Consider the following 16,763-nt stretch of genomic DNA (forward strand, 5'->3'; position numbering starts at 1 on the left):
GATTAAAAATCTGTCTATCCCAGCCTTGAAAATACTTAACGACCCAGCCTCTACAGCCCTCTTGGTAAAGAATTCCACAGATTCACTACCTTCTGAGAGAAGAAATTCCTCCTCATCTCTGTTTTAAGTGGGTGACCCCTTACTCTGAGATTATGCTGTCTGGTCCTAGACTCTCCCACAAGGGGGAACAATCTCTCAGCATCTACTCTGTCAAGCCCCATGTATGTTTCAATAATGTCGCCTCTCATTCTTCTAAACTCTTATGAGTACAGACCCAACCTACTCAACCTTTCCGCGTAAGAAAATCCCTCCATCCCCGGGATCAACCTAGTGAACCTTCTCTGGACTGCCTCCAATGCCAGTATATCTTTCCTTAGATAAGGGGACCAAAACTGTTCACAGTATTCTAGGTGTGGTCTAACTAGTGCCTTGTATAGTTTTAGCAAGACTTCCCAATTTTTATACTCCATTCCCTTAGAAATAAAGGCCAACATTCCATTTTCCTTCCCTATTACCTGCTGAACTTGTATGTTAGCTTTTTGGGATTCATGCACGAGGACTCCCAAATCCCTCTGTGCTGCGGCTTTCTGCAGTCTTTCTCCATTTAAATAATATTCAGCTCCTCTATTCTTCCTGCCAAACTGTATAACCTCACATTTTCCCACATTATATTCCATCTGCCAAGTTATTGCCCACTCACTTAACCTGTCCGTATCCCTCTGTAGACTCTTTGTGTCATCTTCACCACTTCTAGAAAATTCTAGAGTGCAAACCCTCACCTCAAAGCACAGCAATCAACGGATCAGTTGAAGAGAAAAGGAACAATGGGGAGAATGTGGAAGAATCTAGAGCTAGGAGTCACTGTTTAGAAATAAGAGGTCACCCATTTAGGACAGGGATGAGGAGAATTTTTTCTCTCAGAGGGTTGTGAGTCTTTGGAACTCTCTTCCTCAAAAGGCGGTGGAAGCCTTCCCACCTATTTTTGTGTCATCCGCAAACTTGGCGATAGTGGATTCATTTCCCTCATCCAAGTCATTAATAAATATTACAAATAATTGTGGCCCCAGCACTGACCTCTGTAGCACTCCACTAGTTACAGGTTGCCATTCTGAAAATGCTCCCCTTATCCCAACTCTGTCTTCTATTAGTTAGCCAATCCTCTATCCATGCTAATATACTACGCCCAACACCACGGGCTCTTATCTTATTCAGTAGCCTTATGTGCGGTACCTTATCGAATGCCTTTTGGAAATCCAAATATATTACATCTACTGGTTCGCCTTTATCTATCCTGCTTGTTACCTCTCCTGTCCCACAATGGACTGGGCCAGAAAATCCCACCCAAAGGATCTGTCCCTGTGGCGGAAGAGAGTTCCAAAGACTCACAACCCTCTGAGTGAAAAAAATTCTCCTCATCCCTGTCCTAAATGGGTGACCTCTTATTTCTAAACAGTGACTCCTAGCTCTAGATTTTTTCACATTCTCCCCATTGTTCCCTTTTCTCTTCAACTGATCCATTGATTGCCGTACTTTGAGGTGAGGGTTTGCACTCTAGAATTTTCTCCATGAATCCTTCCTACTTTAAGCTTCTCCTTAGAGCTCACCTTGTTAACTTAGTTAATGACTATGTCTGCTACCTCCCCTCTCCCCCGGCCCCTGCTCTTTCCGCATAGGCAGGAAATTGTTCTTTTTTTATCCACAGTACTGATTCCTTTCTGTATCCAAGACCCTAATCGTCACATAGTCCCTTTGCTGCATACCCGTGGCAGGGGTCCAGGAGTCATTACACACAAACAATGTGCACATTTCCTTAAAGTATTTTCACCATTTCCCAGTAACAGTGCTCTGCTTTTGAAATAACAACATAAACTGCTTTCTCAGCAGTCTCATTATCACTCACTCTGCATTATTCCACAGAAATTACAACATAATTGTAGCTCACTCTGAAGTATTTTGCTCTTTGCTGTGCACTGCTGTGCATTGTCAGAAACTGTAGGAATGTTCCTCTCCCGCTTCCAAAAGGGAAATAGAGAGCTTACATTGATATAAAACATCTTTCGCAAACATTGGATGGACCAAGATAGTTTGCAACCAATGAAATACATTTTTGAATTGTAGCCACTGTTGTAATAGTGGAAATGCAGCAACTAATTTGTACCTGGACGAGTGCAGCTCCCACAGCACTCAAGAAGCCCGACAACTTCCAGGACAAAGCAGCCCGCTTGATTGGCACCCCATCCACAAACATTCACAGTGGCAGCAGTGTGTACCATCTACAAGATGCACTGCAGGAACTCACCAAGACTCCTTAGGCAGCACCTTCCAAACCCACGACCGCTACTATCTAGAAAGTCAAGGGCAGCAGACACATGGGAACACCACCACCTGGAAGTTCCCCTCCAAGCCACACACCATCCTGACTTGGAAATATATCGCCGTTCCTTCACTGTCGCTGGGTCGAAATCCTGGAACTCCCTCCCTAACAGCACTGTGGGTGTACCTACACCACATGGACTGCAGCGGCTCAAGAAGGCAGCTCACCACCACCTTCTCAAGGGCAATTAGGGATGGGCAATAAATGCTGGCCTAGCCAGCAACAATTCAATGCCAATAATTCAGCCACTGCCACTCTTGAAAGGGCCAGTCACAGAATATACTGGCCAGAGTGAGCAACTGATTTTATTCGGGTTGGAGTCGCTGAGTTTCCAAGCTAAGGTTTGGGTTAAATTATTTTCATCTGGGGATAGGAGGAGCTGGGGTGCTCTTGCAGGCTCTGCAAAAGTAACCTCGGCCTCTCCACGATCTCACGTGATCACAGACTCTACCCGGCGCTCTTCCTGCCAGCCCACCCAGTGCTGTCCTCCCACTGAAGTCTGTAGAAAATGGAGAGAAATGTAATACTGACCACTGGCTTGCGGGCACCAGTTTTAACATGTTCACAACAAAGTCAAGATCTATTCCCCTCTCACTTCTGCAGGGGTGCAGTGTCATGGAACTGGGTTAGCATAGTGGTAAGATCTACTACTCCAGAATCTCAGGCTAATGCTCTAGGGTCACAGGTTCAAATCCCACCATGGCAGTGGGTGGAATTTAAATTCAGGTAATCAATCTGGAATTGAAAGCTAGTCTCAGTGATGGTTACCATGAAGCAAATGCTATGAAAACCCATCTGGTTCACTCATGCCTTTTGGGGAAGGAGATCTGTCATCTTTACCTAGTCTGGCCTACATGTGACTCCGGACCCACAAGCAATGTGGTTGACTTTTAAATACCCTCTGAAGTGGTCTAAAAAGCCACTCAGTTCAGGGGCAATTAGGGGTGGGCAGCAAATGTTGGCCTTGCCAGCGACACTCACATCTCATGAAAGAATTTTTAAAAAAAGGTGGAAGGAAGTTCTTGTGGAACCAACATGGGCCAGTTGGGCTGAATAGCCTGTTGCTATGCAGTAAATAATGTGGTTAAGGGTGGTTCATTTTCTGGCCATTAGGGTCTTGTTAATGACCATTCAGCTCTGTAGAGTGTGTTTCCAAAAAACACTGACCACCCAACTTTTCCTCCTGGCCCCCATGTTAACTGATATTGTTAATGGTTAATGAATGATTGCATGTAAACGACCCTATAACTTGTACTTATAATAGCACCTTCACTTCAGCAAAACATTCCAAGGCTCTTCACAGGAGTGATTATACAGTAAGGATGTGGAGTTTGAAGATCAGCCAACAATTTCATTGACTAGCAGAACAGGCTCGAGGGGCTGAACGGCCTCCACTTCATGATTCCCTATTTTCTTAAGATTATCAAACGAAAATTTGGTATTTAAATTTTCTACAGAAATACAAATTGTTATTGATCCAATGATGAGGCATCAATGACATCCTCTGAATTAAGTGGGCCCTTCATTAATTATGCAGGGACAGCATCATCCTGCCCTGACTGCTATTTTAACATCAGACCAGGGCAGGGAAGTCAGTGAGTCTGTCCTGACAGGTGGAAGCAACCTGAGGTCTTTTATTTTTATATTATTATTATTCTTTCATGTGATGTGAGCGTCGCTGGCTGTGTCAGCATTTATTGCCCATCCCTAATTGCCCCTTGAGAAGGTGGTGGTGAGCTGCCTTTTTGAACCGCTGTAGTCCGTGTGGTGTAGGTACACCCACAGTGCTGTTAGGAAGGGAGTTCCAGGGTTTTGACCCAGCGACAGTGAAGGAACAGTGATATATTTCCAAGTCAGGATGGTGAGTGGTTTGGAGGGGAACTTGTAGGTGGTGGTGTTCCCATATGTTTGCTGCCCTTGTCCTTCTAGATGGTAGTGGCCGTGGGTTCGGAAGGTGCTGTCTAAGGATCTTTGGTGAGCTTCTGCAGTGCATCTTGTGGATGGTACACACTGTTGCCACTGTGCGTCAATCGTGGGGGGGAGTGAATGTTTGTGGATGGGGTGCCAATCAAGCGGGCTGCTTTGTCCTGGATGGTGTCAAGCTTCTTAAGTGTTGTTGGGGCTACACTCATCCAGGCAAGTGGGGAGTATTCCATCACACTCCTGACTTGTGCCTTGTAGATGGTGGACAGGCTTTGGAGGTTCAAGAGGTGAGTTATTCGTCCCAACCTCTGTAATTGCCAGTATCTGTAATTCCTAGCATCTAACCTGCTCTTGGAGCCAATTCTTTCACTCTAAAGATATCCATTTTGGCAGTTTTGACATTTGCTCATCCAAAGGATTTAATCTGTTCAACAGTTAAACTTTCCCAGTGATTAGATTGGATTGGCCTATATTAAATTTTACTTTAGTAATAGTCATAGGAATATCTGGAGAACAAAAGATCACTGAGGCCTTTCCTTTTTAAAATTCATTCTCACTACAAAGTACTGGAACAAAATTGATTAGGTTGCAAAAAAGTGTTGAGTCATAATTAAGCTGCCTCAGTAGATTTTGATGTGTGTCTTACTCACCTTGAATTTCATGCTCCAGGGCTAGTCAACTATTTCAATGATTAATGTTTGTGAAAGAGCAAATCATAAATGGTTGTGGCCAAAGCCCAAGTCTGTAATTTTAAAATTCTCATCTCTATTTTCAAATCCTTCCATGGCTTCACCTTCGCTTCCTCCCTATTGCTGTAACTGTCCTTAGTTTGGTGCAGCTGAGTTGCTCTCTAGGGTCTTGTCACAGACACAGGGCATAGTGGCAATGTCACTAGAGCAGTGATCCAGAACTCTAAACTAATTAATAACATCTGGAAGTGGACACTAGTTCACAGTAATGGCAACCATGAAACTATCATCAATTGTTGGTAAAAACCCACCTGGTTCACTAGTGTCCCTTTAGGGAGAGAAACCTGCCACAATGGGGTTTGAATTCAGAGGGGAACCTGCTGTGGTGGGATTTGAACCAATGCCACCAAAGCATTAGGCTGGGCCTCTGGATTATTAGTCCAGTGACCTTAGCACTATGCCACCACCTGTCCCATTAACTGCAGATTCACTTGTGCTCCTACGTATTGGAATAGGCTGAAATGGTGGTCGTTGCGTTTGGAGGTGCATGCTTGTATAATGTATCTCCGTATATAAAATCTTATAAGTGTGTCATGATGAGGCTCTAGTTCTATTATTCACTTCCTGGTTTTCTAGAACAGAACAGGGATGTCGCTGGATCACTAGTCCAATGTCAGAATCTCTATCCTGTGGCTATAACAGATCGGAGGCTGGGAATTCAGTGGCAAATAACTTTCTTCCTGACTCTCCGAAGCCTGTCCACCATCTACAAGGCACAAGTCAGGAGTGTGATGGAATACTCCCCACTTGCCTGGATGAGTGCCGCTCCCACCACACTCAAGAAGTTTGACACCATCCAGGACAGAGCAGCCCACTTGATTGGCACCACATTCACAAACATTCACTCCCTCCACCACCGACGCACAGCAGCAGCAGTGTGTACCATCTACAAGATGCTCTACAGGAACTCACCAAGGCTCCTTAGACGATACCTTTTGAACCCATGACCACTTCCATCTAGAAGGACAAGGGCAGCAGACACATGGGAACATCACCGCCTGGAAGTTCCCCTCCAAATCACTCACCATCCTGACTTGGAAATGTATCGCTATTCCTTCACTATCGCTGGGTCAAAATCCTGGAACTCCATTCCTAACAGCACTGTGGGTGCACATATACCACATGGACTGCAGCAGTTCAAGAAGGAGGCAGCTCACCACCACCTTCTCAAGGGCAATTAGGGGTGGGCAATAAATGCTGGACTAGCCAGAGAAGCCTACATCCCACGAAAGAATAAAAAAATGCTACTGCATCCTCAGATTGCACGGTTAATCAGTGCAGGAGGGAGTGTCACCGAGGATCTAGAGGATAAACTACCTTCCTGTGCAGTCAATGAGGACAGAGGTATCTTCAAATACGGAGAAAGTGTTTCCACTAGCTGGGGATTAACTAGAATGACACCAGGGATGAGGAACTTCAATGTGCAGAGACTGGAGAAGCTGGGATTGTTCTCCTCGGAGCAGAGAAGGTTAAGGAGAGATTTAACTGAGGTGTTCAAAATCATGAGGGGGTGGGGGGGGGGGGGTTTGATAAACATGGAGAAATAGTTTCCAGTGCCAGCAGGGACAGTAATCGGAGGAAACAGATTCAATGTGATTGCCAACGGAGCGGAGGGGAAATGAGAGAACTATTGTTGCATTGTTGAAAAGACGGACATGTGGCCAAAGCTTTTTGTCTGGCACTCATAGGACAAACACAAGAATAAAAAACTCTTCATTCTTTTTAGGTGGAGAGTCGTTGCGATCTGAGTGTGCTGCCTGAAATTGCGGTGCAAGAAGATTCAATAGGGATTTGGAAGGGGAAACATTTGCAGGGCTGTGGGGAAGGACTGACTCAATAGCTCTTTCAAAGAGCTGGCACAGGGACTGTGGGCTGAATGGCCTCCTTCTGCACCGCATGGTTCTTAGATAGATGTGATAACTAACAAATTAATATATTCCTACACATTTCTTTTAGCTTCCCCTTCAGCCTTTGGACCCTCCTCTCCCCATGTCACTGGTGCATTTCTTCATTCAATTCATCCAGGCACTTTCTCCATCACTGTAACCCTGGAAATTTCTCCTCAAGTTGACTTGTAAGACTCCCTTTGGGAATAGAGGGCGGAAATTTCCAGCCCCTCCTCCCATTGGCAGATCATCTGGCGGTCCTGCCAAAGTCAATGGAGGTTTGAAGGGCTAGCTGCATCCACCATGGGGAAGTGGTCCACCCCAACCGCAGGGCCAGAGAACCCCGGCCAAAGTGCCAGAAATAGAAAAACAACACACACAGCGTATGGTTCAAACGAAATGTCATGTGTTTAATTAGTTATTGTGTACAAGCAGTAAATCAAATTGTATACACACAACAGACACGACCAGAGTTGAACTACATAAACTCCCGTTCACATTTTATCAGATTTCACCAGCGCGATTATTTGGCTGTTCTTCGATTTTTTGCCCATATTTAGGTTCAAGGTCACAGTTTGCTTGTCCGTCGTGCCGGTCAAACACAAAGCTCACCGCAGGTATCGCCAGTAAAACTGCAAACTCCCTCCTCATAGCCTCAGGGCTCTCTCTCTCTCTCTCTCTCTCTCATCCACTGCCCTTGAACCAGCAGACACACTGTGGGCGGCTCTCTTGCCCTCAGTCGGAAGGTTGTGGGTCCCAATCCCAATCCAGAGACCTGAGCGCAAAATCCAAGCTTTTTCCCCTTATTCATTGGATGTGGACATCACCGGCTAGGCCAGCATTTATTGCCCATCCCTAGTTCAGAGGGCATTTAGTGGCCAGACTAGGCAAGGACATCAGGTTTCCTTCCCTAAAGAACATTAGTGAACCAGATGGGTTTTTACTACAATCGGCAACGGTTTCATTAGACTTTTAATTCCAGATTTTTTATTGAGATCAAATTGCACCGTCGGCCATGGTGGAATTTTGAATCTGAGTCACCAGAGCATTACCCCGGGTCTCTGGAATATAAATCCAGCAACAGCACCACTACGCTACCGCCTCCAGTCTGAGTGTTGGAGGTGTTGTCTTCTGGATGAAATGCTAAACCGAGGCTCCCGTCTGCCCTCTTAGGTAGATGCAAAAGATCCCATGGCTCCTACCCTGGAGACTGTTCCCTGGTGTCCCGGCCAATGTCTATCCCTCAACCAACAGGTAGTTGGGTGATTATGACTGTTGTTTGTGGGAGTTTGCTGTGTAGTGCGCAAATCGGCTGCCAAATCAGAGAACAATTTGGCTCCGAGCCACCTGACCAGATATGAGGACAGATACAGCCAAAGGAACAATGCAAGGGTCAAGAGAGGGGGAGAGAGAGAGAGAGAGAGAGAGAGTGAGAATGAGAGAGGAAGAGAGAGTCAGCATGGTTAGTGCAGAAAATTGAAATGCTTTAGGTTAAAGTAAATGTCTCAGGCATCAGGAGGGAGATTTCATGGTTATTGTGCAAGATCTGTCTGCATTTGGCGCTTGTGTTGGTTACAAAGCACTTAAAAATGGACTGGTCCTTTCCTCCCTGGAAACTGATTGCAACATTACTTGACAACAGTGACCGTGGGCAGGATTCTCCGGTCCCGCCAGCGGCCGCGATGGTCACGGGCAGGACAGGAAAATTTGGAGAGTGGACAAAAGTCAATTGACTGGCGGGGAGCGGAAAATCTCAGCCCACTTTTCAAAAAGTATTTCCCTGAGGTGTGCGGAGATTTACGACGTGCTGAGGTTTCCAAAGGCCAGTCTTTCTTTAAGGGTTGCAAATGATCCAATCACGGTGCGAATATCCAGCGGGTTCGATTCGCTGATTTTATCCTTCCCAATTTGGTTGGAACCCACATCTTATATTGTGCACCAACCTGTTACAGTTAGTATCAGTTTCTAGGGAGGAAAGGGTCTGTGTCAGTTTAAGTGCTTTGTAACTGATACAGGCATCAAATGCTGACAGGTCTTGCACAATAACCATGAAATCTTCCTCTTGATCTCTGAGACATTTACTTTAACCCAAAGCATTTCAATTTCCTACTCTAACCATCCTGGCTCTCTCTCTCACTCTCTCGACCTTTACAATGTTCCTGAAAAGCTGCCACTTTGGTCCAATCTGTCCTCATACCTGGGCATGCGGCTCGGAGTCAATTTTTTCTCTGATCACTCACCTGTGCAGACCTTGGGATGTTCGGCTGTGTTAAAGGCGCTATATAAATGCAAGTTATTTCCCCCCACCGCACGCTGTAGAATATCGATTTAATCCCACTGAGAATCCGACCTTGACGATAATCAGTATGTGCGTTTGCCTCTAATCCCAGTGTGAGAGTAAAGCGGGCTTCCTGCTTTACACTGGTTTGAAACAAAACCTTGGAATATATGAAAGGGGAACACTGCAGGTGAAAAAAAGACTTGTGGTTCCGTGGTGTCTTTCACAACCCCGGGAGGCCCTGCAGTGCTTTGCAAGCAACAAGTTACTTTTTTTGAAGTGTAATCACATCTGTAATGTAGGGAAACACCACACCAAATGCACACAGCAAGATCACACAGACACACACACACACACACAAACAGACACACACACACACACAGACACACACACACACACAGACACACACACACACACACACACACAGCAATGTGATAATGATCAGGTAATCTGTTGCAGTGATTTTAATTGACTGATAAATATTGTCCAGGACACCGGGGGATAATCCCTCTGCTACTCCTTTAAAATTGTGCTGTGGGATCGTTCACGTCCAGTTGAGGCAACACACAGGGGGTCTGGGTTCAGTGTCTCATCTGAAACCGGAGCCTCTGAAGAAGGGTCATGCGGACTCAAAACGTTAACTCTGTTCCTCCCTCCGCAGAGGCTGCCAGACCTGCTGAGCTTTTCCAGCATTTTCCGTCTTCATTTCATCCACAGTATTTTGAAACAAGAACAGAAAATGCTGGAAAAGCTCAGCAGGTCCGGCAGCAAGTGCAGGGGAGAGAAGCAGAGTTAACGTGTCGAGTCCATATGACCCTTCTTCAGAGCTTTTTTGGCTTTTATCCGCAGTATTTTGCTTTGCTCTGTCCATGCTAATATGTTACCCCCTGTAAACCATGAGCTCTTATTTTGTATAGTAACCTTTGTCACGTTATAGTAATCTTGTCAAACAATTTCTGAAAATACAAATATCCCACTTGTAGTGGCTGCAGCACAGATTCACTGGAATTATGCCAGGGCTAAAGGAGTTAAATTGTAAAAGCTGCATGTATGGAAGCTAAGGATTAGGAACATAGGAACAGGAGGAGGCCATTCAGTCCCTCGAGCCTGTTCTGCTATTCAATGAAACCCATGGCTGATCCATACCTTAACTACAATTACCTGCCTTGGATCTAAATCCCTCCAAATCTATTAATCTTCCTATCAACTTTCATTTATTAATTTGATTAGCAGGGCTGATCTAACTGAGGCGTTCACATGAATGCAAGACTCAATAGGGTAGTTAAGGGGAAAACTATTTCCTCTCCTGGGGGAGAATGAAAGGCAGGGAGGGACAGAATCTCAAAATTAGAACCAGGTCATTCGGAATTGACAGTGATAATCGCAAATTCTTTCTAAAATCTCAAGCTGGATGTCAAGCCATACAAGATAAATTTCAGCACGACTAACCGTTTCGAAGTTCACAGTTGAGGAATAAGTGTGCAAAAATATATTTGTAAATAAAAGCTTACATGAAGTAAATTTCTGTAATATACGAATTAATATTTTGTTAAAATCTACATACTATCGGGTGCCATTCACTACGCTCCTTCAGTGAGATGGAGCCTCAGGCAAGATTTACTATTTACAAGCAATACACATTTTGATAATTCTTCCAACTCACAGTATTAAAATATCACTAAATCATGTAGAAATATTCTAGTGTGATACAGTAGGCAGTAACACCTCGACAAGCCAGTGACATCTCAACTCAGCGCAGCCTCCTTAGAGATACAGCTACTGGCTCCTGGCTTCACCTGGACCTAAATGTGCTGCATAGCTCAGGGGAGCAGTTAAGAGTCAACCACATTGCTGTGGGTCTGGACCACACGTAGGCCAGACCGGGTAAGGATGGCAGATTTCCTTCTCTAAAAGGGGCATTAGGGAACCAGATGGGTTCAAAACCAATTCAGTAGCACCATCACCACCACCTGGAATTTCCCCTCCAAGTCACTCACCATCCTGACTTGGAAATATATCGGCCCTTCCTTCACTGTCGTTGGGTCAAAAGCCTGGAACTCCCTCCCTAACAGCACTGTGGGTGTACCTACACCACAGGGACTGCAGCGGTTCAAGAAGGCAGCTCACCACCACCTTCTCAAGGGTAATTAGGGATGGGCAATAAATGCTGCTCACATCCTGTGAATCAATTTTTTTTAAAAGGTCACCATTGCAGGTGCTAGTGTTTTTTTATTTAACTGAATTTAAATTTTCGAGCTGCTGTGGGGGAAGATTTGAACTCATGCACACGAAACTTGTACTGTTAGTCAACCAAGGCAGGGAAGTGTTACTGGAGAATGCTCACCCAGGATTCTTGTGATCATGGGAGATCCTTACAAAGATCTCACTGACCCTTAAAAACAGCAACATGGAAGCCACGGAGCTCCCAGAAGTTGGAATTTTGTGGGAGAGAATTAAGCTATCAACAATACTGAGGAGGCCCTGTGGTGCAGTGAGCAGTGGCCCTCCCTCTGATCCAGAAGTTCTGGGCTCGAGTCCCACCTTGGAACTTGACGGCCAAGGATGGTGCGTTCCTCCTGCGGCCAAAACGATTGAGTATCAACCCGCAAATCCTTCCAACACGTGCCAATGGCAGGTGGTAAGACTCGGGGAGATTCATGGTCAGCTACGCAATGGAAAGAACGTTGGAGCCTCTATTATCACTATCCATGGCTGTGGAATAGGGTTGCCACCCCTCCTGGAATGGCCTGGAATTGGCATCAATCTCCCGGTGCCCAAAGAAAGCATTCTGGGAGATTTTAAACCACGGCACCAGTGGTGAAGGGATCGGGTGCACAGACTGAACTTTGTCAATGGTGGAGTTTTTTCCTCTCTTGTGTTTGTTTGGTATGCACTGTCTTCAATGCGGGTAGCTGACACTGTGAGTGCGCATGTGGGCGGGGGGTGGGGGGGACATGTGGCTGATAAACCTCAGCACCTGGTGGTGTCAACCACCCAATGCCCTAATGGGACATTTCAACAGTCCAGCTCGCTGCTGATTGGACGTGGCCACTTCGCCTCCGAGTGGAAAGTGCAAGACGGTAAAACCAATGTTGGAGTTGCAAAGCAGCAGGTTTTATTTGAATAAAAAGAGGCTTGGGCTGGACGCTCCGTTGCTAAAAGGGCAAAAAAAAATTGCAAGCGTCCCCACGTCCGCTCACGTGACATGATGTCACTTCCGTGGGGTGTGGGGTACGTCCAGCCGCCGTTAACAACCCTACACCAGAAACCTGCGTGTTGCCACGGCAACTGGGACCCCCTGAGTGACACGCCATCACCAACAATACTGACCTGGAAGTGCCGCTCAACCTGGGTGTGACATCGTCTGGGGTGGGGGGGGGGCCTTAATTGGCTGAAAGGCACTACTAACATTGCCATGAAGATAAATGGGAGAAATGTCGCCTGATGGTGATGAATTTTCATTCACTCGACAGTGCGGATTGCCATATAGGCTTTTTGACCCATGGTCACGAGTCTTTTAGCCTGATGTGAATTCTATTCCATTGCCCCATCCCATCTGAAATCCACTCGGAGGTCGAAGGAGCAGAGAATGAGCAAGCAAGAGAAACTTAGCACGCTAACCGGGCACATACAGGAGGAGGTCCCCGTCTCCTGGGACCCTAGGAGCGTCAGGGGATTCACTCACATCTCACAGTGTCTAATGGTAAAAGGGAAAGCTCCTTTTACAGACTGGTACGCCCCTTCACGAGGGCCACGTTCACAAAAGAGAGGGGGCGGGGTGGGTGTGGTGGTGGTGGGAGTGGCGGGGCAAGAAAATGTCCAAGGAGATCGGGGAGCCTTCCCCAGAGAAACAGCTCTGTACACAGGAATGAAAACCGATTGGAAACAGGCAGGTTTTCCAAAGGCTGCCATCACAGGCACAGCATCACCTGTCCCCTGCCCCTGTGTTGTGGTCAGACTTTAGGTACATACACATTCCACCCACCTCCCCTCCCCCCACCATCCCCACACACCACCACCACCCCCCCCTCACCCACCCCCCCCCCACAACTTCCCCATCGATAACCTCTCACACTTTCAATTCGGGCTGGGATTTGATTCCATTGCCTTTGCTCATCAGTTTATTTCTCTCTTCCCCAACCTCGGGGTCTATCGGAGTCTTGGTTTTCACCCCAGTCTGTCGCTCCCTCTTCAAACTGTCTTTCACTAGGAAATAGTAGGCCATCAGGAACAATAGAAACGCTCCACACTGAAACAGCATCTGCATCCCAATGTACCTGAGTGAAAATAGGAGACACAAAGCAGAATAATTAATAATTCATAATTTTATAAAACGCTAACTGATTAACCCGGGATCTTGCACACAAATGAAAAATCTTTTTGACAATTAATTCATTTTATCTTTTCTGCTCTTTTATCTTTCTTTTTGGTTCCTCCTCTTTCTCCCTCTCTGTTTGACTCTGAGACATGAGGCCGAGTATTCCACCATATCATGGGGGCACTGAACACCAGCAACGTACAGACAACCTGGAGTCCAGTGTTGCAAGTAATGAACAGTGACATATATCATTATTTGCATATCTTTACTATTGCTGTGCCCATAATGAACAGAAATATTGTAAGTCACCCTGGTGCCTAAGCGGGGGAGTGATGGACAGGAACCCGCATCTCCCCTAATCAGCCTCTAAAGATCCACAGCTGGTATTATTTTTTATTCATTCATGGGATGTGGGTGTCGCTGGCTGGACCAGCATTTATTGCCCATCCCTAATTGCCTTCGAGAAGGTGGTGGTGAGCTGCCTCCTTGAACCACTGCAGCCAGTGCGGTGCAGGTACACCCACATGATTGCATAACGTTCAGCACCATTCGCGACTCCTCAGATACTGAAGCAATCCGTGTCCAAATGCAGCAAGACCTGGACAATATCTGGGGTTGAGCCGATAAATGGCAAGTAACATTCGAGCCACACAAGTGCCAGGCAATGACCATCTCCAACAAGAGAGAATCTAACCATCGCCCTTTGATGTTCAATGGCATTAGGGAGAGGCAATGTTGTGGTGTTGTTGCTGGATTAGTAATCCAGAGAAGCAGAGTAATGCTCTGGGGACCAGGGTTCAAATCTTGCCATGGGATTTGGAGTTTCCCGAAAATCCCTGGCTTTAAATTGAATTATTTAAAAAAAAAAATCTGGAATTATAAGTTCAATGATGACCATGAAATGATTGTTGTAAAAAACCTATCTGGTTCAGTGATACCCTTTAGGGAAGGAAATCTGCCATCCTTACCTGGTCTGGCCTACATGTGACTCCAGACCCACAGCAATGCCTCTTAAATGCCCTTTGAACAAGGGCATTTAGGGATAGGCAATAAATGCTGGTCTAGCCCACATCCTGTAAGCGAATATTAAAAAAAATAATTACCATGTCTGAATGCCCCGTGATCAACATCCTGGAGGTTACCATTGACCAGAAACTGAACTGGAGCATAACCATATAAATACTGTGACTACAAGAGCAAGTCAGAGGCTAGGAATCCTGCAGTGAGTAACTCAGCCCCTGACTCCCCAAATCCTGTCTACCATCTACAAGGCACAAGTCAGGAGTGTGATGGAATACTCCCCACTTGCCTGGATGAGCGCAGCTCCCACAACACTCAAGAAGCAAGACACCATCCAGGCCAAAGCAGCCCCGCTTGATTGGCACCACATCCACAAACATTCACTCCCTCCACCACCGACACACAATGGCAGCTGAGGCAACTCACCAAGGCTCCTTCGACAGCACCTCCCAAAACCGTGACCTCTACCGCCTAGAAGGACGAGGGCAGCAGACACATGGGAACACGACCATCTGGAAGTTCCCCTCCAAGTCATTCACCATCCTGACTTCGAAATATATCGGCCGTTCCTTCACTGTCACTGGGTCAGAATCCTGGAACTCCCTCCCTAACAGCACTGTGGGTGTACCTACACCACAGAGACGGCAGCGGTTCCAGGCAATGGTTCACCACAACCTTCTCAAGTGCAATTAGGGATGGACAATAAAATTGCTAGCCTAGCCATCCACACCCACAACCCATTAAAGAAAGGAATTAAAAATAACAGTGCTGTTAGGCAGGGAGTCCCAGGATTTTGACTCAGTGATAGTGAAGGAATAGCAATATATTTCCACATCAGGATGGTGAGTGACTTGAAGATGTGAATGTCCCTGTCCGTCTACTGCCCTTACCCCTCCAGGTGGTACTGGCTGCAGATTTGGAAAGTGGTGTTGAAGGAGCCTTAGCGAGTATTTTTTACATGAAGGGCTAATGAACTGAAACAAACATACCTGATCCGGAAGAGATCCAGGTTATAGTATCTGCAGGCTGCCTTTTTGTTACACTTCTCTTCCCATCGGATACATGTGGTGTCAATTGTACTTCCATAAATGATGGGTCCTGGCAACCAGGCTGGGGAAGAACATCAAAATATGAGCATCTTAGATGCGATTCACAACACTCTGTGAATGTTCTCAATAAAAGAATAAAGCTTTTATCACCGTCCTATAAGCACATACATCCCACAACCCCATGTACACTCTCCCCTATCACTGACTCTACCCACCCATTTAATCCCCTTCCACTGCCCCATGTACACTCTCCCCTATCACTGACTCTACCCACCCATTTAATCCCCTCCCACAGTCCCATGTACACTCTCCCCCTATCACTGACTCTACCCACCCATTTAATCCCCTCCCACAACCCCATGTATACTCTCCCCTCTCACTGACTCTACCCACCCATTTAATCCCCTCCCACAGTCCCATGTACACTCTCCCCTTATCACTGACTCTACCCACCCATTTAATCCCCTCCCACAACCCCATGTACACTCTCCCCTCTCACTGACTCTACCCACCCATTTAATCCCCTCCCACAGCCCCATGTACGCTCTCCCGCTATCACTGACTCTACCCATCCATTTAATCCCCTCCCACAGCCCCATGTACACTCTCCCCTATCACTGACTCTACCCACCCATTTAATCCCCTCCCACAGCCCCATGTATACTCTCCCCTCTCACTGACTCTACCCACCCATTTAATCCCCTCCCACAGCCCCATGTACACTCTCCCCTCTCACTGACTCTACCCACTCGCTTAATCCCCTTCCACAGCCCCATGTATACTCTCCCCTATCACTGACTCTACCCACCCATTTAATCCCCTTCCACAGCCCCATGTATACTCTCCCCTATCACTGACTCTACCCACCCATTTTTCCTCCTTCCTATACAGGGAGTGAGTTTGTTGGACTTTCATACCAAGTCACAAAGTCCACTTTCATTATTTTTCTCCCTGTGAGTAAGTTCTGTACAAATTGCCCTGATTCCTAAAGATAAGAAAGCAAAACTCCAAAATATCGGCATTATTTAACCTCCCTTGTTTGAGGAATGAACCACTCACTGTTTGCTCTGAGTGGGTACGGGTGGACAAGGACTTTAGAAATCAGGGATATAATCTCCTAGTTAGAGCTAGACCATTGAGAATGAAATCAGAAAACATTTCTTCAC

The 16,763-nt window shown here is 46.3% G+C and overlaps 1 protein-coding gene across 2 annotated transcripts in view; it reads right to left on the reverse strand.

Moving 5' to 3' along the window:
- Positions 1 to 13,259: 13,259 nt before the first annotated feature.
- The window catches only part of slco2b1 (solute carrier organic anion transporter family, member 2B1), an 87,910-nt gene continuing 84,406 nt past the window's right edge, over positions 13,260 to 16,763 (reverse strand). For both annotated transcript variants that reach the window (XM_041198556.1, XM_041198557.1), the window contains exons 15-16: positions 15,538 to 15,658; positions 13,260 to 13,487 (exon numbers count right to left, since the gene is read on the reverse strand). In XM_041198556.1, coding sequence (XP_041054490.1) covers positions 13,280 to 13,487; positions 15,538 to 15,658 — 329 coding nt within the window. In that variant the 3' untranslated portion in view covers positions 13,260 to 13,279. The remainder of the gene's footprint in view (positions 13,488 to 15,537; positions 15,659 to 16,763) is intronic.

This window comes from Carcharodon carcharias, chromosome 11 (genome assembly GCF_017639515.1).
Source record: "Carcharodon carcharias isolate sCarCar2 chromosome 11, sCarCar2.pri, whole genome shotgun sequence".
In the NCBI taxonomy this organism is placed as follows: Eukaryota; Metazoa; Chordata; class Chondrichthyes; order Lamniformes; family Lamnidae; genus Carcharodon; species Carcharodon carcharias.